The 26822-nt window shown below is 41.4% G+C and overlaps 1 protein-coding gene across 7 annotated transcripts in view; it reads left to right on the top strand.

The window, feature by feature from the left end:
• cdk14 (cyclin dependent kinase 14) overlaps positions 1-26822 on the top strand; it is a 726725-nt gene that overhangs the window by 320068 nt on the left and 379835 nt on the right. For all 7 annotated transcript variants that reach the window (XM_078538467.1, XM_078538468.1, XM_078538469.1 and 4 more), the window contains one exon: positions 7359-7482. In XM_078538467.1, coding sequence (XP_078394593.1) covers positions 7359-7482 — 124 coding nt within the window. The remainder of the gene's footprint in view (positions 1-7358; positions 7483-26822) is intronic.

A 26822-nucleotide genomic window follows, 5' to 3' on the forward strand; every position in this document is an offset into this window, starting at 1 on the left:
CCATCCCTGTCTTTTACAATGCATTATGCGTGAGGATGTGATTGGTGCCCAGTAACTCTGTTATTGTAGATGATATCATTAACGCCTTTGCCAGCTGCATCCTTTTTTTGTCCTTTTGTTTGTCCGCCTCCACCATTCATCTGTCATGATTCTCTAACAGGATGAAGCAGGCATCAAAATAACTGCAAACCTTCCTAAGGCTGGATGGTAATCAGTGTAATGTAAATGAATCAATCTTATTAAATTAGCAGTTGCATGATCTTGCGTTGGTTTTAAAATAAATCTTGTTAGACTATTCTGTATACAGCTTGCATGATTTGACAGCAGGGTCTTCCGATCATTGTCTCTGCCATCTGCGATGTCCTTAAAGATACAGCACTGATATTGGTGTGTTTGTGTTACTGAAAGTTGTTTGCCAGTCTCAAGACATGCCTGGTTACATCCAAACTAGCATGGATAAATGAGTAATGTGTGTTGTCAGGCCAGTTAGCACAAACGTTGGTAATCTTCTTAACATCTCAACCTCTGCACATTCCATTTTACGGTTGACTTATGCATTGTAAGTAATGAATGGAATAAATAAAACAGTTGGATTTCAGTACTTTGAGGGAGTGACCAGTGCAGAGAAAACATAGAAGAAAGAAAGGTTAGCATTTATATAGCACCTTTCACAACCTCAGGACATCGCAAAACACTTTTCAGCCAATGAAGGTCTTTTGAAGTGTAATCACTGTTATAATGTAGGAAACCAAGCAGTCAATTTGCTCACTAAGGTCCCAAGCACATAAATGTGATGATGACCAAATAATCATTTTTTAAATGTTGATGGAGATAAATATTGGCCAGACATTGGGGAGCAAAACCTTCCGATTCTGGTCCTAACATTCCCCTGAGTAAATTAGCAATCCTGAAAGAAACGACAGAACTTGCTGGCTGGCTGGCTGGCTGATGCCAACAGCTGCTGTGGTCTGAAAATTGTAGCATAATGTGAATTTATTGTCCTTTTCACTGGTGCCTGCAATATCTAGTTAATGTGAGCCTGATTACACATTCAAAATCTCTTAATTATCAATGTAAATCTCAAAGTTATATGATCGATAGTTTTATGACCATTCTGTAAAATTCGTAGCTCTAAATCTTCCTGGAATTCTAGCATACCTGTATTATCTGACTTCTATTTTCAAAGTGGCAATTAAAAACATACTTGGCTGTCATATTATGCCCCTAGCACTGTTGATTTTGAGTGCAACATCAGTTTTCTCCTTTATTCCGCAACAATGTATAGTTTCAATCATTGGTTGCAGCATCATGCTTAATTCATGGGGCAAATGTACATAACTGTCAGCATTTTTATACTCTTGGTGTTTTGGTTGCCTGGTCTGACTTTTGGTGTTTGACAGAAATCAGAAGAAAGTAGTGTTTTCTTCCTTCCCTGCCACTTCTATTGAGTCTGAAGTGTGTGTGTACCACATATGCTTCCTACCTATTGTACACAGTGATCTGTTAATTATGAGACATAAATGAAGCAGAATGCATCATTTTTAATTGTTCACTGAAATGCCCTGGGGGGGTTACCAATTTTGCGCCTTCAACATTTGGATCACCTCTTCATGCTCTCATTTATTTGTTTTTTTTCCTGTACTTGTGGAAGATTGTTGTGTATACCCACTACTTAATTTATAAAGTGTGAGTTGCTACTTTTCATACATCAGTGCCGCTTTTGAATTTTTCAACTTTTTGGGGTGACTTTGAAGCTATTGGTCAGCTTTTCATACTTTTCTAATTTGGCAATTATGATTTGTATACAAAAACATAATTCAATATGGCACACTGTTCACAATGTGTCAAGCTCACTTAGTATAAAACTTGGCTTCAAGTCTAACCTTCTGTTATATTGCAACAGATCTGTTGTTAGTTAGTGGTTACAAGAATGTTGTTTTTTTCCTGTGGTCAACCAAAGTGTAGAGAAGCACTTTGCTTTACCATGACTTTGATCAGAGAGTTTGAGTATAAATTATTTGCTTTCATGGGGTTTGGGAGAAATTTTCAAAGTTTATTCAAACGGATTCCAATCACATAGTGGGTCTGCAACAATTTTGCATGGAATCCTGATTACTGAAAGGTTGCAGCCCAGTATTCAGCATCAGCAGAGTGCAGGAACCATGCAAGCACATCACTTGAAAGTTCAAAATGCTTTTCAAATTGAGTATTCTAAGTCTGAAGGGAAATGTTGCTTATGACATTCCAAAATACTTTGAGTTTTCACTTTAGATGCCACTTAGGAATGATTTACATATTGAAATCTGTCTTGGAGTTTTCATGGTTGCCCTGAGGAATACTATTAATTTGAGAAAAGGGGAAGAGCATGCAGGCAGAAAGGAATAAGTCAGATAATTCTTTACGCCACCAAAATGCCACCAGTCTACATGATAGAAGGCCTGAATGGCTGATTTGAATGAATTTGAATTTGATTTGAATAAGAATGGACCTGGGAAGAATAAGTTGGAGTCAAAGGTTGGCAGGAGAAATTGCACCTGATCAATGGGTTACCTTCAAAGAAGAGAGGGCACAAATCAAAGTATAATCCCTCGGAAGGGAAAGGTACTGTAAAGAAATCCAAAGCTCCCTGGATGACAAAAGTGATAGGGATTAAGGTGAAGAAGAAAAAGAATGCTCATGACAGATGTAAGCTGGAGAACCGGGCTGAATATAGAGGGTTCAGAGGGGAAATGAAAAAGCAACTAAGAGAAACAAAGAGGGAGCATGAAAATAGACTGGCAGCTGACATAAAAGGGAATCACTAAGTTTTGCAGAGGCATAAAAATAGTTAAAGGGCGGGAGGAGTCAGGCTGTTTAGGGACCAAAAGGGGGATTTGCACATGGAGACAGCGGGAATGGCTGATGTATTAAATGAACACATTGCACCTGTCTTTACCAAAGAAGAAGATGCTACCCAGGCCATGGTAGAAGAATATGTAGTTAATACACTGAAAGGATTTAAAACTGATAAGGAGCATTAGATAGGCTGTCTATACTTAAAAGTTGATAAAGTACTTGGACCAGATGAGATGCATTCATGGATACTGAGGGAAATGGGAGTGGAAATTGCAGAGGCACTTTCTTAGACTTGGGTGGGGTTCTAGAAGACTGGGCAATTGCAAATGTTTGAACAAGGGTGTAAAGATAAGGCCAGCTAGTACATGCCAGTCATTTTAGCTTTGGTAGTGGAGAAACTTCTTGACAGAAGACAAAATTAACAGTCACATGGACAAATGTGGGTTAATTAAGGAAAGCCAGCATGGATTTGTTAAGGGGAAATCATAGAAGCATAGAAACTAGGAGCAGGAGTAGGCCATTCGGCCCTTCGAGCCTGCTCCGTCATTTGTTATGATCGTGGCTGATCATCCAACTCAATAGCCTGCTCCCACTTTCTCCCCATACCCTCTGATCCCTTTCGCCCCAAGAGCTATATCTAACTCCTTCTTGAAAACATACAATGTTTTGGTCTCAACTACTTTCTGTGGTAACGACTTCTACAGGCTCACCACTCTCTGGGTGAAGAAATTTCTCCTCATCTCAGTCCTAAATGGTCTACCCCATATCCTCAGACTGTGAGCCCTGGTTCTGGACTCCCCCCCCGCCACCATTGGGAACATCCTTCCTGCATCTACCCTGTCTAGTCCTGTTAGAATTTTATAGGTTTCTATGAGATCCCCCCTCATGTTTAACTAACTTGCTGGAGTTTTTCTTGAAGAGGTAACAGGGAGGGTTGATGAGGGCAATGCTGCTGATGTGGTGTGCATGGACTTTCAAAAGACATTTGAAAGAAGCCCAACAACAGGCTTGTGAGCAAAGTTTTAGCTCATGGAATCAATGGGGAAGTAGCAACCTGGATACAAAATTGGCTGAGTGACAGGAAACAAAGTAGTGGTTAATGGAGATTTTTCAGGCTGGAGGGAGGTTTGTATGGAGTTCCCCAGAGGTCAGTGCTGGGACCCTTGCTCTTCCTGATATATTAATGACCTAGACCTTGATGTACAGGGCACAGTTTCAAAATTTGCAGGTAATTTGAAACTTGAAAGCATTGTGAACTGTGAGGAGGGCAATGTAGAACTTCAAAAGAATATACACAAGTTGGTCAAATGGACAGACAAGTGGTTGATGAAGATCAATGCAGAGAAATATGAAATGATTCATTTTGGGAGGAAAAACATTGAGAGACAACATAAAATAAATGATACAACTCTGAAGGGGTGCAAGAGCAAAGGTATCTGGGTATATATGTGCATAAGTCATTGAAGGTGTCTGGACAGATTGAGAGAGTGGTTAATAATACATACAGTATCCTAGCCTATATTAATAGGGGCATAGAATACAAGAGCAAGGAGGTTATGTTGATCTTGTGTAAGACACTAGTTCAGCAGCTGGAGTATTATGTCCAGCTCTGGGCCGCACTTCAGGTAGATTTGAATGCATTGGAGAGAGTGCAGAAAAGATTCACGAGAATGGCTCCAGGGATGAGGAAATTCAGTTAAGAAGATAGATGAATTGGAGAAGTTGGGACAGTTTTTCTTGGAGAACAGATGGGTCAGTGGAGATTTGATCGAGACATTCAAAATCATGAGGGGTCTGGACAGACTAGATAGAGAGAAACTGTTCCCACTCATCAAAGGATCGAGAATGACAGGGCACAGATTTAAAGTAATTGGCCAAAGAGGCAAAAGCTTAGAGGGAAACCTTTTCTACACAGAGTGGTTGGCGTTTGGAATGCACTACATGAGAGTGTGGTGGAGACAAGTTCAATTGAGGCAAACAAAAGGGAATTAGACTGTTATTGAAAAGGAAGGAAGTGTAAGGTTATAGGGAGAAGGTGGAGGAATGTTACTAGGTGAAATGCTCCAACAGAGAGTTGGTGCTAACATGGTGGGCTTGAATGGTCTCCTGTGCTGTAGCAATTCTGTTATTTTCTGACTTTGAAAGGGGAGAATTTTTTTCTGAAAAAGGGGAAGTTGGTCCAATGTGAGAGATGCCGATGCTTCATTTCTGTTCAATGAGAGCACTGTGAAAGACTAAGCCATTCTACCTTGAGGTAATAGAGGTCATGACGGAGGAAAAATAGACATTTTACCGCATGTCCTTTTTCAAATCATGCATCCTTCTGGCAGATTGTAGATAGCATTTATGGTGGTCTCAAAAAAATGTGCACCTATAATAATCCAGGTTTGAAGTTTGAAAGCAGTCAGCAAACATACCAAATCAAGAAAGTAACATTAAAATTATATTATGATACTGTATTCTGTTTTACAGAGGGACCCCCTTATAAATAGGAAGTTAGTTTTAAAAGCCCATTAGATTTCTAAAATTAATTTGTTCATAGGATGTGGGTACTGCTGACTAAGTCAGCATTTATTGCCCACTCCTAATTACCTTGGAGAAAATAGTGGTAAGCCACCTTCTTGAATTGCTGCAGTCCATGTTGGGTATGTACACCCACAGGTGATTGTGTTCCCATGCATTTGATGCCCTCGTCCTTCTAGGTGGTAGAGTTTGTGGATTTGGAGGGTGCTGTCGAAGGAGCCTTGGCAAGTTGCTGCAATGCATGTGTAGATGGTGTACACTGCTGCCACTGTGCATCAGTGGTGGAGGGAGTGTATGTTTAAGGAGATTGAAGGGGTGCCACACAAAAGGGTTGCTTTGTCCCAGATGATGTCAAGCTTCTTGAGTGTTGCTGGAGCTACGTTCATCTAGGCAAGTGGAGAGTATCCCATCACACTCCTGACTTGTGCCTTGTAGATGGTGGACAGGCTTTGGGGAGTTGGGAGGTGAGTTACTCACTGCAGAATTCCGAGCCCCTGACCTGCTCTTGTAGCCACAGTATTTATATGGCTGGTGTCGTTTTTAGTCAAGGGTGACCCCCAGGATGTTGTTAGTGTGAGATTCAGCAATGCTAATGTTATTGAATGTCAATGGTAGGTGGTTGGATTGACTCTTGTTGGAGATAGTCATTGCCTGGCACTTGTGTGACATGAATGTTACTTGCCAGTTATCAGCCCAAGCCTGAATGTTGCTGTATATGGACATGACTGCTTCAGCATTTGAGTAGTTGTGAATGCTGCTGAACATCCCCTCTTCTGAGCTTATGATGGAAAGAAGGTTATTGATGAAGCAACTGAAGATGGTTGGGCCTAGGACTCTATCCTGAGGAACTTGTGCAGCAATGTCCTGGGACTGATGACTGACCTCCAACAACCACAACCATCTTCCTTTATGCTAGGTATGATTCCAAACAATGGAGTGTTTTCTCCCCGATTCCCATTGTCTTCAGTTTTGCTGGGACTCCTTTATGCCACACTAGTCAAATGACTGCCAAGGACAGTCACTCTCACCTCACAAGTTCAGCTCTTTTATCCATGTTTGGAGCAAGTCTGTAATGAGGTCAAGAGTTGAGTGGCCCTGACAGAACCCAAACTGAGTGTCAGCAGGTTATTGTTGAGCAAGTACTGCTTGATGTCATTGCTGATGATCAAGAATAGACTGAAGGGTTTGTAATTGCCCAGATTGGTTTTATCCTGCTTTTTGTGGCCAGGACAAACCTGTGAAATTCACCACATTGCTGTGTTGATGCTAGTTTTGTAGCCATACTGGAACATCTTGGCTAGGGGTGAGGCTAACCTGGAGCACAAGCCTTCAGTACCGTTGCTGGAATATTGTCAGGACCCACAGCCGTTGCAGCATCCAGTGCCTTTAGCTGTTTCTTGATAGCGTGTGGAGTGAATCAAATTTGCTGAAGGCTGGCATTTGTAATGCTGGGGACCTCAGGAGGAGGTTGAGACGGATCATCCACTCGGCATTTTTGGCTGAAGATGGTTGCAAATGCCTTGTCTTTTGTGCTGATCTGTTCGGCTCTCCCATCATTGAGAATGGGGATATATGTGGTGTCATCTTCAGTCCGTTAATTGTCCACCATGATACAAGACTGGATGTGGCAGGACAGCAGAGCTTCGATCTGATCTGTTGGTTGTGAGATCACTTAGCTCTATCTATCGCATACTGCTCCTTTTTAGCATGCAAGTGGTCCTTTGTTGTAGCTTCACCAGGTTGACACCTCATTATTGGGTATGCCTGGTGCTGTTCCTGTCATGCCCTCCTGCACTCTAGACTAATGTAAAATAGGTGCATTCATTGTTTTAAAGGATTAAAGTTTAGAAATTTGACATAGCTTGGTTTATGATGAAAGTAATCACATTTGAATGTGCATCATTTTTTACAAATCTCAATTGAAAAATTTAGATTTCAAAAACTATTCTTACATTTCAGGCTGCCAACTTATTGCTGTGTTTCCATTTTTGTCTTTTTAGCTGTTTTTGTTTCAGTTACTGAGGGGCCTCTCCTATATTCATCAGCGATATATCCTGCACAGAGACCTGAAGCCTCAGAACTTACTTATCAGTGATACTGGGGAACTGAAACTGGCAGACTTTGGTAAGAAATGACAGTTATTCTAAGTAGAGACAAATAGTATGGTTACATTAGCAGAGGGAAATTTAAATGTACTGCATCGTTTGTTAATTGGACCACAGCCAGATTTGTGCCATTCATATAATCTAATTCCAGGCTGTAATTATTCTTGAAAGTGTAAAGAGGCAACCAACAAAGATTTGTATAGAAATGAGGAATTTAAATTAAAAATGTCAGGCTTGTTTTCTTTGGAAAATAGATGATTTTAAAGTGATATAATTGAAGTTCCAAGATCGAATTGATCAAGATAATGTCTTCACTGTAAGTTCCCAATATAACAGAGCAGAAGTTTTAAAGTTGGGATGTTAAATAAAGAAGGAAATGCACTGGAAGATTTTGATTGAGTGTGCAATATAAGTTCTGAATGTCCTACCTAGGAAGATCATTGAAGCAGACAACCTAAATAGATTCAAAAGATAATTAGAAACAGTGTTTAGAGAGAGAAAGAATTATGGAGCATGGTGTGAAGTGATTAGGTAGGGCTGGTACTCGAAAAACAATCAGATTTGATTGGGTGCAATAGCTTTACCTATCTCTCCAAGCTCTTTATAGTTCACTCTTACAGAATTAACCTATCATTGCAATGTGTATACTGTGCATTGCATTTTCTGTTTTAAATCGTACAAAATATAAGTCTTCCTTTTGTCAAATTCTGTTCTTTATTGAAAAAGAAAATTGGTTTATGACTTTTTTTCCCTCCCTGTTGGCTGTGTTTTTTCTCAATGTATCTTTTAAAATTCTCTTTACTCTGATGCCACAGCTAAGGCTTTTGTCCCTGACACGAACATAATTTTATGGCAGCATTTTCTTCAAAACATCCACATGTGGTTATGTAGAAATGCTTTGTTTGTGCTTTTTTATCTTAAGCAGGTATTTTGTACTCTCCTCAAAACTATTTTACAATAGACTTCCTACTTTAGCAAGTAGAATCTTAGCAGAATTCTTAAATACTGTTTATCAGTTTCACAATATTAACATTGAGGGGCATTGCAGAAATGCCAGCAGCTAGCAACCTGTGTTTATCTCTGATCTGTTCCCAAGCCGCCAGCTTCATCCCTCTCCCTGGCAACTGTCTGGAGCTGAGCCAGACTGTTCACAATCTTCATGTCACATTTGGTTTTGAGGTGAGCTTTCGATCACATATCCATGACATCAGTAAGACTGCTTATTTCCACCTCCCTAACATTGCCTGACTTCACCCTTACCTCAGCTTATCTGCTGAAACCCTTATCCATGCCTTCATTACTTCTGGACTTGAGTAATCCAATACACTCCTGGCTAGTCTCTGTAAACTTTAAACTGTAAAGTGCTGTAAACTTGGAGTCATCAAAATTCTGTTATCAATGTCCTAACTTGTACCAAGACCTGTTTGTTAATTGTATGTTGTTTTTAATTGTAAGCAGCTGGTGGCCATTAACTGGGGTTGCATTTGAGTTCATATAAATAGGCTCAGATGAAAACAATGTATGTTGTATTAGGAGTATAAACTTGTAATCTGTAATTCTCTAAATAAATATAGAAGTGTGTAAAGGTTGGCTGGTTCCTTTACTAATTGGCTTTCTGGGCCATAACATTGTAACGGAAAATGTCTGCCTGAAGGTGAAGTTTGGCAGCAATCAAAAAAAGCAGACAAAACTACAATTCTTGTAGCCATTGTGAAAAATGGGAAAAATCAAGTATAAATTGTCAGGATTAAATTACCATCCAGTATTTTCAGAGTATGAACCATGTAACCAGTGCAGGAATAAAGTGGATATGTGGACACCGGTTACATGCCTACGAAAAAAGAGAAACAAAGTTTGGCCTTTGCGTTGTTGTTTCCTACAAGAAGTAAAATCAGAAGTAAAGTATTTTGTGAGCATGATGCCTATCAGTTGGATAGTGAGGAAGGTTTGGATCTTCTGTTGGAATTCTTGGATGAAAGCCACAAGAAAGATGATCTACTAAATGCCCATGAGGCATGGGTCAGACTTTGATAGATTTTGGAAAACCCATAGTCTTTCTATGGTGGACTTGAACAGATTGTATAAAAATTGTATAAAAGATTGGCAAAATTCAATATGGGGATCCCTGGAGCAATACTAGCATTTAAATTGTCAGATTGTGCCAAAGTATCTCTCATGGAGAGGCTCCTGGTTCTAACTGGTGCTTGATTCTCAGAGGGGCAGATCCAATTGGATCAGATGGCTGCTGCCTTGAAAAAATTGCTGAAAAAATGGTAATTTCCTTTTGCTTCCATGGAACAAATGGAACATTATGTGGCGACGAAAAGAATAGAGAACTTCATGATTGTCAGATTTCAAAACGATCCAAGGACTGGTTACAAGCATCGATATAATGGATGGGGTCAAGGCAAGCGAAATAAGGATGAAAGAACCTTTAGCAGATCTGCCTTTTACAGCAGAAGACAAAATTGGAATAATAGACAAGTGAATCCAAAGAACAGTTAGTAGGTGCTTCAGGTGTGACTTGAAATATCATTAGCTGTCCAAAGAAGAGAGGCAGGGTCTGCAAAATGACACATGATGCGGAGGAGTCTTTGTAAGACTCACAGAATCATGGCCCATCGAGTCTGCACCGACACGTGAGAAACACCTGACCTACCTAACTAGTCCCATTTACCAGCACTTGGCCCATAGCCTTGAATGTTATGACGTGCCAAGTGCTCATCCAGGTACTTTTTAAAGGATGTGCGGCAAACCGCCTCCACCACCCTCCCAGGCAGCGCATTCCAGACCGTCACCACCCTCTGGGTAAAAAAAGTTTTTTCCTCGCATCCCCCCCTAAATCTCCTGCCCCTCACCTTGAACTTATGCCCCCTTGTGACTGACCCTTCAACTAAGGGAAACAGCTGCTCCCTATCGACCCTGTCCATGCCCCTCATAATCTTGTACACCTCGATCTGGTCGCGCCTCAGCCTTCTCTGCTCCAGCGAAAACAACGCAAGTCTATCCAACCAGAACTGGACACAGTATTCCAGCTGTGGCCTCACTAAGGTTCTATACAACTCCAACTCCTCCCTACTTTTGTAATCTATGTCTCAATTGATAAAGGCAAGTGTCCCATATGCCTTTTTCACCACCCCACTAACATGCCCCTCTGCCTTCAGAGATCTATGGACACACACGCAAAGGTCCCTTTGTTCCTCAGAACATCCTAGTGTCATGCTGTTCATTGAATATTTCCTTATCAAATTACTCCTTCCAAAGTGTAGCACCTCACACTTTTCAGGGTTAGATTCCATCTGCCACTTATCTGCCCATTTGACCATCCCATCTATATCTTCGTGTAGCCCAAGACACTCAACCTTACTGTTAACCACCCGGCCAATCTTTGTGTCATCCGCAAACTTACTAATCCTACCCCCACATAGTCATCTATGTCATTTATATAGATGACAAATAATAGGGGACCAAACACAGATCCATGTGGTACGCCACTGGACTCTGGTTTCCAATCACTAAAGCATCCTTCTGTCATCACCCTCTGACTCCTACAACTAAGCCAATTTTGAATCTACCTTATCAAATTACCCTGTATCCCATGTGCATTTGCCTTCTTTATAAGTCTCCCATGTTGGACCTTGTCAAAGGCTTTACTGAAATCCATATAAACTACATCAACTGCACTACCCTCATCTACACACCTGGTCAGCTCCTCAAAAAATTCAATCAAATTTGTTAGGCATGACCTCCCTCTGACAAAGCCATGCTGACAATCCCTGATCAAACCTTGCCTCTCCAAGTGGAGATAGATACTCTCCTTCAGAACTTTCTCCAATAGTTTCCCTACCACTGATGTGAGACTCACTGGCCTGTAGTTCCCTGGCTTATCTCTACAACCCTTCTTAAATAGCGGAACCACATTAGCTGTTCTCCAATCCTCTGGCACCTCCCCCGTGGCCAGAGAGGAATTAAAAATTTGGGTAAGAGCCCCTGCGATCTCCTTCCTTACCTCCCTCAGTAGTCTGAGACACAAATCATCCAGACCTGGAGATTTGTCCACTTTTAAGTCTGCCAGCACCTCCAATACCTTGTCACTCCCTATATCAATTTGCTCAGGAACCTTGCAGTCTCTCTCCCTGAGTTCGATACCTTCATCCTCATTCTCTTGAGTGAAGACGGATGTGAAGTATTCGTTCAACACTCTAGCGATGTCCTCTGGCTCCACCCATAGACTGCCCCCTTGGTCCCTTATGGGCCCTACTCTTTCCCTGGTTATCCTCTTCCCATTGATATACTTATAGAATATCTTGGATTTTCCCTACTTTTACCAGCCAGAGCTTTCTCATATCCCCTCTTTGCTCTCCTAAGTGCTTTCTTAAGCTCCACCCTGCACTTTCTGTACTTCACTAATGCCTCCGCTGATTTGCTCCCCTGTACATGCTAAAGGCCTCTCTTTTCCTTCTCATCGTAACCTGGTTACCTCTGGTCATCCATTGTTCTCTGGGCTTGTTACTCCTTCCTATCACCCTAGAGGGAACACATTGAGCCTGTACCCTCCCCATTTCCTTTGAACGCCCCCCACTGTTCCTCTGTAGATTTCCCAACAAGAAACTGTTTCCAGTCTACCTTGGTCAGATCCTGCCTTATTTTTGTAAAATCCACTCTTGTCCCCAATCCAAAACATCTTTTTGCAGCTTGTCGATTTCTTTGTCCATAACAAACTTAAACTGTACTGTGTTGTGGTCGCTATCGCTAAAATGCTCTCCCACCACCACCTCAGCCACCTGTCCGGCTTCAGTCCCCAGAATTAGGTCCAGCACTGCGCTGTCCCTTGTTGGACCCTCTACATATTGGCCTAAAAAGTTCTCCTGTACACATTTCAAGAAATCCACTCCATCCAAGCCCTTAACACTGTCTATACCAATTAATGTTGGGAAAGTTGAAATCACCTAATATAATTACCATATTGTTATTGTTTTTACACACCTCTACAAATTGTGCACATATTTGCTCCTGAATTTCCCGCTGACAATCTGGGGGTCTATAATAAACACCTAACAATGTGGCTGCTCCTTTTTTATTCCTAAACTCTACCCACAAAGCTTCATTTGATGCCCCCTCCAAGATATCATCTCTCCTTACTGCAGTAACTGACTCCTTAACCAATAATGCAACGCCTCCTCCTCTTTTACCCCCTCCCCTGTCTCGCCTGAAGATTCTATATCCTGGAATGTTGAGCTGCCAATCCTACCTTTCCCTCAATCACGTCTCAGTGATGGCTACTATATCACAATTCCACATGTCAATCTTCACCCTTAACTCATCCGTTTTACCTGTAATATTCCTGGCATTAAAGTAGAGGCCATCCAGCCTTGCCTTACTCCCTTGAAGCTTAATGCAGCTGTACTCCGTCTGACTTGATTGTTTTACTATATTATGATGTGTCCCTATTCTGCTAACTTTCTGTGTTCCCTCCCCCTGCCGAATTAGTTTAAACTCCTCCCAACAGCACTAGCAAACCCACCTGCAAGGATGTTAGTCCCGCTCTGGTTCAGATGTAGACCGTCCCACTTGTACAGGTCCCACCTTCTCCAGAAATGGTCCCAATGATCCAGGAATCTAAAACCCTCCCTCCTGCACCAACTCTTAAGCCACGTATTTATCTGCGCTCTTCTCCTATTTCTAAACTCGCTATCACGTGGCACTGGGAGTAATCCAGAGATTACAACCCGAGAGGTCTTACTTTTTAGTCTACTGCCTAACTCCCTGAATTTTTGATGCAAGACCTCATCCCTCTTTCTACCTATGTCATTGGTCCAATGTGTACCATGACCTCTGCCTTATCACCTTCCCCCTTCAGGATGCCCTGCAACTGTTCAGTGACATCCCGGACCCTGGCATCAGGGAGGCAACATACCATCCTGGAGTCACGTTGACGGCCACAGTAGTGCCTGTCTGTTCCCTGACCACAGAATCCCCTATTACTGATGCACTTCCAGGAAAGGATTAAGGGTGATTTTGTAGTCAGCACATATTCTGATGGACCCGTCATCCTTCACCACTGGGACAGTTGGAGCTGCCCACTCTGCATAATCAACTTACTCAATTATCTGAAAGTTTTCAAGTTCTAGTTCCTGCTCAATTTTTTGTCGCATTGAGTAGGGAACTGAACATGGCTTGAAGAACCTTGAAGAAGCTTTAGCCTTCACAGTAAGTTTGGCTTCAATGTCTTTAATAACTCCAAGACCTTCTTTGAAGACAGCAGTATGCTTGTCTAACAAGGACTGCAACATGGGGTTGCAATGCACTTTATTTATTTTATTCCAGTCCAGTCGAATTTCTTTTGGCCAGTTCCTGCCCGTAAGCAATGGACGATCATCCCCTTTCACAATGATAAGTGGCAACCTTGCTATTTGATCTCCATGTTTAGCTTGAATAGACATCTTTCCAAATATATTCACAGTCTCATAAGTGTAGGTGCTAAGCTGGAGGTGGGTTTTCTCCAATGGGCATTTCTTGAAAATTTTCTCCTATGTCTTCTCAGAAGCAATAGAAACAGATGCTCCAGTGTCAATCTCCATTTCAACCATTTTACCATTTAAGGCAATGCCAACTTTTAACCCTTCATCTAGTTTCAAATCAGACTGAATGCAATACAATTGCTCTCCCTCATTGTCGCTGTTATTTTCACTTTCTGCCTCGTGTGGACTCGCGTTACTTTTGTATTTTGTTTCCGAGTAATGTGACTTTTTAAACTGTCTGTTTATTTTCAAGTGTGACTTGTCTGTGTGACCCTTGTGAGGCCCTTTTCTTGGTGGTATTGCTTTACTGTGATCAGCCTTTGATCTACATGCATGCTTTATGTGTCCTTTTGTTTCCCACAGTAGCGACAATCAGTGGTTTTCCACTTACAGGTTCCTGCATTATGCCATTCCATTACAGCAGTAACATATTTGAAAGCGAGTGTACCCGATTTTACTATTTTAACTTCGGCATTATTAGAGTGCGTTTTCAAATCTCCAGCTTGATCCTTTGCTATTGCTTTGTGCAATCTTGGAAGCTTTCTTCAGTGTCAACTCTTTGCTCCGCTGACAATCTACGCTGAATTCTTTCATTTCTTAGTCCACAAACCAAGCGATCACTCAAATGCTTCTTCCAGGTAACTTTTTAAAGTCAATGTTCTGCTAATTTTCTCAACTCAGCCAGGAAATGGGAAACCGATTCACTTTCTCTTGCCATTCTCTTGGTGAAACTTGAATCTGTCGGCAATAATTGCTGGCCTGGGATTGAAGTACTTTCTCAAAACATCCATAAGCTCTTTAAAGCTTTTATCTGCTGGCTTGTCAGGAGCAATGAGATTTCTCAGTAAAGTGAAACTTTAATTCTGATTACTGTAACAAACACTGAGGCCTGCTTCAAAAGCCTCTAAAGCCCCTAATAATGATGATCCCACACCCGTAACCATTTGAAGCGTTTTGTCACTGCTTAACAATTAAGAATACACACACAGCTATCTGCTTCTGAACTCCAACTTCCTGTATGAAAAACAGAAGGTTCCTTTACTCCTTATTCTCCACCAAAGGGCAATACATCAGGGACATAGCACACCCTACTGGCAGGTTTTATATAACAATTCTTTTTAACTAAAATTACCTTTTACAAGAAATCATGAACGTTAAGCACAAACCTCACAGTTTGTCTCTTAGGAAAAGTTGAGCAGGTTGGGCCAATGCTCATTAGAGTTTAGAAGAATGAGGTGTTATCTTCTTGAAACATATAAGATCCTGAGAGGACTTGGCAGGGTAGATGCTGAGAGGATGTTTCCCCTTGTGGAGGAATTTATATCTAGGGGACACAGTTTAAAAAGCGATCTCCCATTTAAGACCAAGATGAGGAGGAATTTCTTCTGAGGGTCATCAGTGTTTGAAATCATCTTCGCCAGTGGGCAGTGCAGTTGGATCATTGAATAAATTCAAGACTGAGTTAGACAGATTTTTGATTCACAAGGGAGTTGAGGTTTATGGAGGCAGGCAAGAAAGTAGAATTAAGCCATGAACTTATTGAATGGCAGAGCAGGCTGAAGCGGCTGAATCACCTGCTTCTCCTATTTCTTATGTTATTACACTGGTCTAAAAATGTTTTAGTCCTGTGATGAATGTGGACCCATTTAACTGTGCAGTGCTAGATAGTGCTCGCACTTCATGTGGAATAGATTAGTTAAAAGATTACCTTGATTCACTAAATAGTGAGAATCATTGTAAGTTTAAGGAATATAAAATCACTAGCTTAGATTTAGTGATGTCAACACAGAGACATGTGATAGTATAAACATCATGACCATTAAAGTCCTTTCGGCAATGGACTTTATGAAAGGAATCACATGATGATTGATGAAATGCTGAATAAAATTTTAGCTCATCAACCAGACAAAGTTGGCAATCGCCCTAGCCTGGGCAGTCCGTGCGAGGAATTCACTCTGGATAGTTGGATGGTATAGCCCCATTCACTTAATCTATCAGTGAAATCCCAAATCGTCCTGCTCTAGAAGGTGCTATCGGTTCCATTTTCTCTGCATATTTGAATAGCTTACATGCTGTGAAATGGGCTTTTGTCAAGGCAGAGATTTTGGAGAAAATTCAGGGAGCTCTAAGGCATTGTATAAGACCACCTGAGAGAAGGATTTAATTCAGGAAATCTAATGTATTTTAAAAGAGAGGGCCATAAGGAATGGAAAGGGCCTGCTAAGGTTGTGATGGTAAGACAATTGTTATCAAACTGTGGAGGTTCATTCCTCACAATCAATCAGAATGAATTGCGAAACCTTGGACTCTGAGCAGCTGATAAAGTAAACAAGACAAATTATAACTTAAGCGTTTACATATTTTGTGTTGAAGCCCCTGAGGAACAGACTATGGTAGGTGAAAGGGCTGTACAGTTGGAATGTAAGTGATGGTCACAATCAGGACAGAGCAGTTCTGTAATTCTAACAGCTCAAAAGACCTGTTTCCCTGAGTGGATACATGGTTAACAGATGTTCCAGAGGGGGCCTATTGAATGTAGGGATGAAACAACTGTGAGATGTGCAGAAAAAACTACTGACAAGTTTAAATATTGTCTTAATCTTCAGGATGATGACCAAGAAGTGAGGTCTATATCGTGGCAGAAGGTGTAAAAGAGTGGAGAGTAATTAAGTGCAGTGCAAGTAATGATGGTGGATCCGGAAGTGACTCTTGCACCTAAAATGATTGCACATTGGAGAAAGACTCTCTGATGGAGCAAGATGGCAATCTTGCAGTAGTAGTTCTGATAGGCAGAAAAGTGAAAGTGGAGACCATAGCCTGAATAGGTTGCACACTGCAATGAAGGTCACAGAACAGTCTCAACAAAATCAGAAGCAGAACTTCTTATTATTGTGAAGTTTTGGTGGCTGCCAATATACTTGAAGATAAGCTAATAAGAGGCAAAACTAAAGGCTGGAGGTTGGAGTTCATGAAGTTCATGAGGTACCAGAGAAGGGGCAGCCAGGTTTGTCATGTAGGTGGACTAATACTAAAAAAGCCCTAATAGATGAGAGTTACAGGGTTTTGAAGAGTGACTGTGATACAGATGTTAGAGTGGACATTCCAACAGCTGGAAAAGTAATCTTAAATCTTTTTATTTCTTTTTTGGCCACATGTTCATGGGAGTATAGATCAATCAACATAAAAGCTGCATTCCTGCAGGACAATACTCTTCGGAGAGAAGTATTTTTGAAGCTGTTCAAAGAGGCAACAGAAGGAAAAATATAGGAACGAAACAAATGTGTCTCTGGCCTGAATGATGCTCCCTCAGTGTGTTTTTATTTGGTGAGATCTGTTTTGCTGAAAATAGATTGTGTTCAACTAAAACGGATCGGACAATATTTTATTGATATCATAAAGGAAAGCTTTTAAGCACTTTTATGGTGCAAGTTGATGATTTCTTATGGGATGGTTCTGTGGAATGGGATGGTTCTGTGGAATTGGAGAAATGTTATCAATGTTACAATGAAAAATTGGGAATCCAGTATGTTGAGGCATTTAAATATATTAGTTTAGATAATCAGATTTTTAATTCACCAATCCTATTTATAGGGTGTTACTCCCATCAAAATTAATCGGGCTAGGTCATCACAAAGATGGTCAGTGGGATTAGTTGGGCACTCAGGCACTGAGATGCTAGTTTTGATGTACTGAAGTTAAGTACAATGAGGAAACATCACCTGCTGTGGTTCAGGAACCCCACTCTGACATGACAGTCTCTTCTGCATTTGCTGCACAGGAAAACAGTGGACTGAGAAGATGCAGGATCGTACAGTACGCACAATAACTCAGGATAAATTAAAATCCATTCATAAAAGCAACAGGATGCTCTGCTTTTGTCAATCAAGTGCTGGAAGCAAGTCAGCTACACTTTCCACATAAAAGCTGGGAACCAGCTTGTGGCGTTCAGGGGAGTTACTTTCTCTGGGCCCTCTTCTCAGCCCGTTGAGCTTTCTGTTTCTGCATACTTCTTCCAATGCCTCTCCAAGCAGTCAGCCTCCAGAGGTTATGATTGACGACTGTCTCCCAACGTTGGTGTCAAGGTTCGCCAGCTTCATATCTAGCTTGCATTTGTCCTTATCGCAGAGGAATGGATGCCCAGCAGGCTTGTGATCTAGTGGCCAGTTCACCGTACAGAAGGTTTACACCCATCATCCATTCAATGAAAGTAGCCAAGCTAGCGCAGACATCATTGGCTTAGCAATGAGTAAATGCTGATGGAATTAGCGTGCTCAAGGACCTCTGAGTTAGTGACCTGGACCTGCCAAGAGATTCCAAGGATACATCTGAGACAGCGAAGGTGGAAATTGTTTAGCCCTTACTCTGCCTAGCATATGTTGTCCAGGTCTCACCAGTGTAGAGAAGTACCCTAAGGGCACAGGCTTTGTAGAGTCACCTTTTGATGTTCTCAGTCAGGTTGCTGTTGTTCCACACATTCTTACTCCTTGTATGGAATGCTAGTGCAGCACGGTCAGCTTAAAGCAGCTCTGATGAGGATTTGGCACAACTTCATCATGGATCTCAGGTGACCAAGGCTGAACAACTTTCAATCAGTTCTGGTTTATAAGTAGACACCCTCTGTAGATGACCTGATGGCATATGACAACAGCAAAGAGAAGAATATGCCGAAGAGTGTCGGTGCCAGAACAGAACCCTTTTTGACCCCATTGCAGATCTGGAGTAGATAAAGAACTCTGCTCACCCATCATCCCTGTGCTCCTGGTTTATAGCCATTAATGGGGGAGAGTGCGGAGGTGGACAAATTATGTTGGATCATTTTTCCAGAGGTGGAATAGGGGAGGAAGGGTGTAACCAATGGAGCAAAAGCTTAATGGAGTTTAAGGTCTGCTAGAATTTTCCAGTTGTTCTCCAGGCCCTGGAGGCATCGGGGACTGTAGATGGCCTGCTGGTGGGAGAAAGGAATTGGGGTATGGAGGCACTCTCATAATGAAGGCACTCTATCTCTCAGCTGAACTGCAAGCTGCTGCTTCTTTGATGCTGGAGGACCTCCTCTTGGCTCTCCAGCTTCGAGAGCCTGCTCGTCATCTCAGAGCCCACCCTCTGGCCACTAATTGGCTATTTCAGGGAAAATCACTGCCGGGTGACAGTTGCTCACATAATGCTGTGTTGTGATCCCTGTTTGATGCTGATGTCAGTGTGCCAATTGAAAAGGGCGAAGTTCTCCCTTAAAATTCCCATCCTTGTTTTCAAATCCCTCCAGGACCTCTGCCCTTTCTATCTCTGTATTTTGCTCCAGCCCTACAACTCTCATACCTCCTCCAATTCTGGCCTCTTGGCATCCCTCATTTTAATTGCTCCACCACTGGTGATCATGCCTTCAGCTGTCAAAGTCTTGTGTTCTGGAAGTCCCTTTCCCAAACCTCTCTGTGCCTCTTCCTCTATTCTTCAAAATCTACCTCCTTGACCAAGCTTTTGGTCAGCTGGACTAATACCTGCATATGTGTTTTGGTGTCAAATTTTAGTTTTACAACTCTCCTGTGAAGAGCCTCGAGACATCTTATTATGTTAAAGGTGCAACATAAGTACAAGGTGCTGTTGTTTTGCCCAGTCGGCACCAAATATCACACTAAGTTGAAGCATTTAATGAGGAAATCTTGCAAGGTAATTGGCAATTTCAGTATTAATGCATTGTTTAGTTTTCTTTTGATTAAAGTCACCATGATTAACAGCTGTGTTTACTCAGTGTGAAGGGATCAAATAAGGCTTTGGAGAGCAACAATCTGTGTGACACTAATTGCTAAATTGCAGAAGAGCGGCACAGGCATTTGATAACTACACAGTGCTTTCACTACAGTTGACTGAGCAATGATTGAAATGATTTTTGTCTTTGGAGGCCATCACATTTGTTTTTTTAAAGGTGTTAGTATTTTGGAAAATTTGCGTGTCATCGTGAGGAAATAAAGTACAGACTGATAGCGATGCACACGATAAAAATATGACTCCGATCTGCGAAATATTTTGGAAATTCTTCCTGCTATGGATCAATCGAGATCATGTTAAGAGTGCTAGTGTAAGAGGGTGTTTATTATCTCTGTGGAATCAGTCACTGTGAATTGCATCTCTGACTCTGCTTTATCTCTCTCCCTCTCTCCCTCCTCTCTCTCTCTCTACATCTCCTTCCACTACCTTTAGCATTCAAAAATATCATCCATGCTCACTCTTCAATAAACTTCCCATCTTTTAATTCATATTTCAGCCCTCTGACTACACAGCGTTGTTGCTGCTGTTGACTTTTGGTGGCCTATTTTCCTTTGAGTTAGTAATAGTCTTGCAATCTCATAGATCATTCAGTACATTCCTATCTCTACACAGGTCTCTGAAGTTTGCAGATTTGAGTACAGCTGGTGCATGACCAGACTGGTTGTCCTTCACCAGATCTGACAGGACTGCCTCTGTAAATGGTCTTGGTATGAAATTCAACTTTGGCAGGGAGCAAATTGGTCATGGATCAGCGGCTGGTTATTCACCCTTTTCGTTGACATGGGAACATAGGAACAGGAATGGGCCATTTAGGCCTTCAGACCTGTTCCACTGATTATGGCTTATTTGTACCTCAAGTCTATTTAGCTAGCTTTGATCCACACCCCTTGATACCCCTAGCTAACAGAATTCTATTCCCCTTTGTCTTGAAAATTTCAATTGACTCATTATCACATCCTTTTTTGGGGTGACATGTCTAGAATTTTACTACTATTTGTATGAAAAAGCACCTCTTGATTTCATCCTTAAATGGCCGAGCTCTAATTTTAAGATTCTCTCCCATTATTCTGGACTCCCCGATTAGTGGTCACAGGTTCTCAGCAGCCTTCCACTTAGAAGGCCAATCCTTCAGGTATTTTAAGCACCTCAATTAGATCATTCTCAATGATCTAAACTCCATGGAGTACCAGCCATGTCAATCCAATTAGTCTTCAGAATTTAACCCAATAACACCAGGTGACATTCTGCTGAATCAGTACTGTACCCTGTATAAAGGATTAATATTGAATATGTAAATATATAGTCTATATCATCAGTGAGATAAGAGCACATGAAAGCAGAGCATGGAGAGAGAGTTCCATGTTAAGCATTGTGTAGAGACTACCTTGAAAATAGTTGGCATAATGTTAAATAAAAGAGAATTTATGAATAATATTGCCTCCAGCCTTATCTGCAAGTCTCGGACCTGACTACCATATACCAGACCAAAGACAGCAATAACAAATACCACTTCCAATATATCCTCCTCTAAGTGCATTGTCCAGAACTGATCTCAGTACTCCAAATGGGGTCTGGCCAAGGCTCCATACAATGGAAGCTTAACATCCTTCCCTTTGTATTCCAGACTCTTGAGCTAAATTCAATATTATATTGGCTTTTTTATTACTTTTTAGTAATCTGTTTGCAAATAAATATAAATCTCTTTGCTCCTTAATAGTTCTTAGTTTCTCACTGTTAAGAATTAGTTTCCCTTTCATCTAAAGTGGATGACCTCACACTTTCCCCAAATGAATTCTATTTGCCATGGATTTTTTCTTCGCTCAGAGGGTTGTGAATCTTTTTAATTATCTACCCATGAGGCCTGTGGATGTTCCATCATTGAGAATATTCCAGGCTGAGATCAATATATTTTTGGACTCTCAGGGAGTCGAGAGATAAGAGAATTAGATGGGAAAGTGGATTGAGGTCGATGATCAGCTATAATCTTATTAAATAGCAGATCATGTTCAAGGGGCTGTATGGCCCACTCCTACTCCTATTTCTTATGTTTTTATTATTTGCCACAGATTTTCCCACTCACTGGACTGAATTTAAAGGTAGTGACAATGGCCCTGTCCACCGACCATAGAGCTAATGGCAATCCCAATGAAGCATTTCCAGGAGCCCCAGTGAGATTAATCGCACTCGGGCACTTACCTGCTTGTCATTGTTGTACCTGAGTGAGCCTTTGAATGTGGGGATCCCACCTCCAAGAGCTGCCAGCCATCACAGGCTGGCAGCTCTTCAGTCCCAGCAGCTCCACTGGGAGTGGTGGCCACTGCAGAGAACAGTGATGGAGACCAGGCGGCAAGGTAAGTTGGGAGGTCTTGACAGGGCCAATTGGACAAGCCCTAGCAAAGGGTGTGGGTCAGTGTGGAGGGCAGGGGTGGGGTTCTTCCTATGGGGGTGGCCTTTGCTGCCAGTGGGGCCTGAACAGCAGGGACCATTTCCCCAAACCCAGCCTACAGTCAGGCTGCCAACTTTAACTGAGTGCCCACTGCCCATTCCCACCTACCATTGCTGATATGAGGCCCTTGAGTGTCCTTTTAGGGCCTCAATTGGTCTCCGGTGGGAAGGCCATCCTCGACCTTCCTCACCCCTGGCTTATTGGAGGAAGTGGGGAAAGCAACAGGCTCCCCATCCTGCTCCTTACCACCCAATTAAACCCCTCAGCCTGCCCCTGTGGAAGGGCATTAAATCCCTCCCACTAAATCTGTTTAAGTCTCTTTGTAACTTACTGCTCTCATCTGCACTGTTTACTGCACCTTCCAACTCAGCATCACCTGCAAACTTGGATATGCTGCCCGATTCCTTCATCTGCATTATCAATGAAGGATGAGTAGCTGTGGCCCCTGTACAGACCACTTGTCACTTCTCGCCAACCAGAGTGCATTCCCTTTATCACTACTACCTGTATCCTACCTCCCATTCAATTTCAAACACAATTTCAGACATAAGTTGCAAGATTGTCTCTAACTCTGTGTGCTTTATTTTCTGATAATCTCTTGTGCAGAACCTTATCAAATGCCTTCTGGAAGTCCATTCAGACAACATTCACAGATACTCCCTTGTACATCATGTTAGTAACCTCCTCAAAACAAATCAAGCAGATTTATCAGATGTGATTTACCCTTAACAAATTCACCGTCTCCCTCACTGATCAGCTCATACTTGTTCAAGTGCTCTGCCACTCTGTCCATAATGACAGAACCCTGTTACTTTTCCACAACTGATGGGACTTCAGTTAGTTAATTTCCCCTTCTTCCCTTAAGTAATGATGTGACACCTGCAATTTTCCAAACTATCAGCACAATTCCAGAATAAAGAAAGCTTGGGAAAATTATTTATTATTTGTGGTTTACTCCACTATTGCTTTAATATTCTGGATGGAAATTAGCAGGCCTTGTAGATTTATCTGTCTTAAGTCCCATGATTTTCTTTATTGCCATTTTTAACTTGCATTAAATCCAGTAAGTTTCTCCTCTTCATCTATTTTGATTCCCTTGTACTGTTAATATTTTCTTCCCTTTCTCTTCTGTGAAAATAGATATACTCATTTAATAAATGTTTTTTCAATATTCTGATTACAGTATCACGTGAATCTGTCCTTGATAGGCGCTCGCTCACCTTTGCAATTCTCTTTCTCTTGATGTTGCTGCAAAAATCACCTTCAATGGGCAAGGCCAATTTTAACCTTCTCTTAGGAATGAATGATCATTTGTCTTTTAGAACTCCTACCACCTTTCCATCCACACCTTCAAAAACATAACTGCGAGAAATGTATGGACTTCTGTCTTAAAGATCCATTTAACGTAGTTGCCTTCTCCTTTCTTGCAATCTTGTTTTTTTTCTTGCTTTCTTTTTTGTCCCTTTTTCTTTCTCATTTTATCCTAGCTTCCTTTTTCTCCATCTCTCCTCTTCCTTCTCCCTTCTTCCTTGCTCCTTCTCCCTCCCACTCCCCATTCTTTCTCTGCCGATCCCAATGCAGACTCCATTACACTGCAGTTTCTCCCTCACTTCTCCACTCATGTTCATATGCCTGTGAGAGCCACCTTCTGTTTCCCTGTATTCATTTTTTAAATTCATTCATGGGCAGCATTGGCTAGGCTAGCATTTATTGCCCATCCCTATTTGCCCTTGTTCAGAAGGCATTTAAGAGTCAACCACATTGCTGTGGATCTGGAGTCACATGTAGGCCCGGTAAGGACGATAGATTTCCTTCCCATTAGTGAACCAGATGGGTTTTTATGACAGTTGGCAATGGTTTCATGGTCATCAACAAGACTTTTAATACCAGATTTTTATTGGATTCAAATTTCCCCGGGCTACCCTGGCTGCTAGAATACTAGTCCAATGACAATACCACTCTGCCCCCGCCTCTCCAATATTCACAACTGGATGTGGCAAGTCTGTAGAACCTAAACTTGATCCTTTTTCTGTTATTGTTTAGCTTTGTTTCTGTAGCCTGCTACTTCCATTGTTCAGCATGCATGCAATCTGTGTTGTAGCTTCACCAGCTTGGAATCTGATTTTGAATGGCGGAGCAGGCTCGATGGGTGGCTTTCAGCACAGTCTTCATTGAACCAGGATTCATTATCTGGTTTGATAACCATCAAGCAAAGAACTTTTGCCATGAGGTTCCAGATTGTGCTGGTATACAACTTTGCTGCAGCTGATTGCCCACCGTGCCTCATGGATATCCAGTTTTGGTCTCCTGGACTTGGTTTTAATCTAATCCACACAATGGTATCGCAATTACATGATGAGCACAAGAAATAGGAGCAGCAGTAGGGCACATGGCCCATCAAGCCTGCTCCGCCATTTAGTGCGATCGTGGCTGACCTTGGGCTACAACTCCACTTTCCCACCTGCTCTCCATATGTCTTGATTCCCTGAGAGACCAAAAATCAGTCTATTCCCTTAAATATATTCAATGATGGAGCATCCACAACCGTCTGGTGTAGAGAATTGCAAATATTCATAACCCTTTAGGTGAAGTGATTTCTCCTTCCCTTGGTCCCCCTCAGTCCTAAATGAGACTGTGCCCCCATGTTTTAGAATCTATGACCAACAGAAACAGTCTATGTCTTCCCCATCAAGCCCCTTCAGAATCTTGTATATTTCAATGAGAACTCTTTCATTCTTCTAAACTCCAGATAATATAAGCCCAATTTACTCAGCGCCTCATCAGAGGACAAACCCTCTGATCCCAGGGACCAATTTAGTGAACCTTCACTGTACTGCCTCCAACGCAAGCATACCCTTCCTTAAATATGGAGACCAAGACTGTACACAGTATTCCAGATATGGTCTCACCTAAACCATGCACAATTGCAGCATGACTTTATTCCTGTACTCCAATCTACAGTAAAGGCCAAAATGCCATTTGCCTTCTTAATTGCTTGCTGCACTTGCATGCTAACATTCTGCATGGGTACCCGCAATGCGAAGATGGGACTTGGCCTTCGTAAGGTTTGTAAGATGATTACTCCTAAATGCCTTGGGCATTTGTTCCTGCTACAGGATAGACTGGTGAGGATGAGTAGAGTAGGTTATTCCTCAGTGTTTGTTCTGTCAGAAGCTGTAGCAAGCTCAGCCTGACAGCTGTGTCGTGGCCAGCAAAGTCTTTGCTGATGCTACTGAGCCAAACTTGATGAAATCCTCGCCCAGTGTAGATTCTGTGCCCTTTAGTGACTTTCTACATGTGTTCAACATGGAGGAGTACTGATTCATCAGTGAGGGAGGGATGTAGATGGTAATCAGTAGGGGCTTTCTTTGCCCATATTTGACCTGAAGCCACGAGACTCCTTGCGGTCTGGAATCAATGTTGAATACTCCCAGGGCTACTCTGCCTGAATGTATTCCACTGTGCCACCATCTCTGGTCGGTCTGCCTGCTCGTGGGTCATGACATACCCGGAGGAATCTTTATTTGGCCACTTCCTTAACTGCTACTCAGTCTATTTCTACTACTACATTGTTTTGCTTTAAATGCAACATGTTAACAATTTAGTGTGTCATTATTTAGCTGTAGGTATTCTTTAACTGAAATGGTAAAATAGAAACTCAGACACGCACAGTTTGTTCTGTTCTTAATATTTTAGGATAGTCACAGAATAGTACAGCTACAGAACGTTATGCAACTTAATATGACAAACCAACATCCACATCAGTCTAACTGATTAAACATTGAAGTGTCAAAATATAAAAATTGCTTTCATGAATAACAAACAAGTTAGCAAATTAAATTATTGCTTAAGTTTTCTTTTCTAGATTATTGTGCCCTTTATAATGTACTGAAGGAAACCATTAGATGTGCAGGTTCAAACTGAATGCATTTATTGAAAAACACGTTTCTTTCTTTTTTGCAAAATAGCCTTGAATTTGCTGACTGAATATAAATGTGAATATCCAATTTTGTTGCCTGCTATTTTAAGACATTTTGAAAAGAGTAATGCCTTTATTAAAATAACAAATGCAGTTCATACAAAGGAGCTAAAAGGTTATATTCTATTATTTACATAATCGTATATTTATTGACATTTACAGTTTAAAATGAGAAGACCTTCACTGGTAATATTTTTGTGTGTAGACTTTCCTTAATAGACATGTAAATGATTGAAATACTGCAGCTTACAAGCACTTGGCATTCTTATTTGAAGTATTGAATGTTTGAAGTATTTAATGGAGGCTTTAGCCTGCTTATTTTAAATGAATTAATACATCTGCTAAATTAATTCAGGAGAATGTGCTAATTATTCATATACTAATATCGCACTGCATAATTTCAGGGCTAGATTGGAAAATCAAGAATATGCATGCTATATGAAAAAACTGTAATCTGGTTCTTTGATAGCAGCATTCAGAGTCAGTTTCACTCTTAAACTCTTTTGATGATTTCAATTTCATCCAGAATTCTTTGTTGATTGGAACCTCCATATTTTCCTTAAGAGACTAATTGAACAAAAGTAATTTTGGAAGGAAACACTCCAGTGCAGTTATTGTTAGTACTATGCTCTGCAGAATTAGCATTTGGATCA

The sequence above is a fragment of the Cetorhinus maximus genome, chromosome 3, assembly GCF_964194155.1.
Source record: "Cetorhinus maximus chromosome 3, sCetMax3.hap1.1, whole genome shotgun sequence".
NCBI classification, from domain to species: Eukaryota; Metazoa; Chordata; class Chondrichthyes; order Lamniformes; family Cetorhinidae; genus Cetorhinus; species Cetorhinus maximus.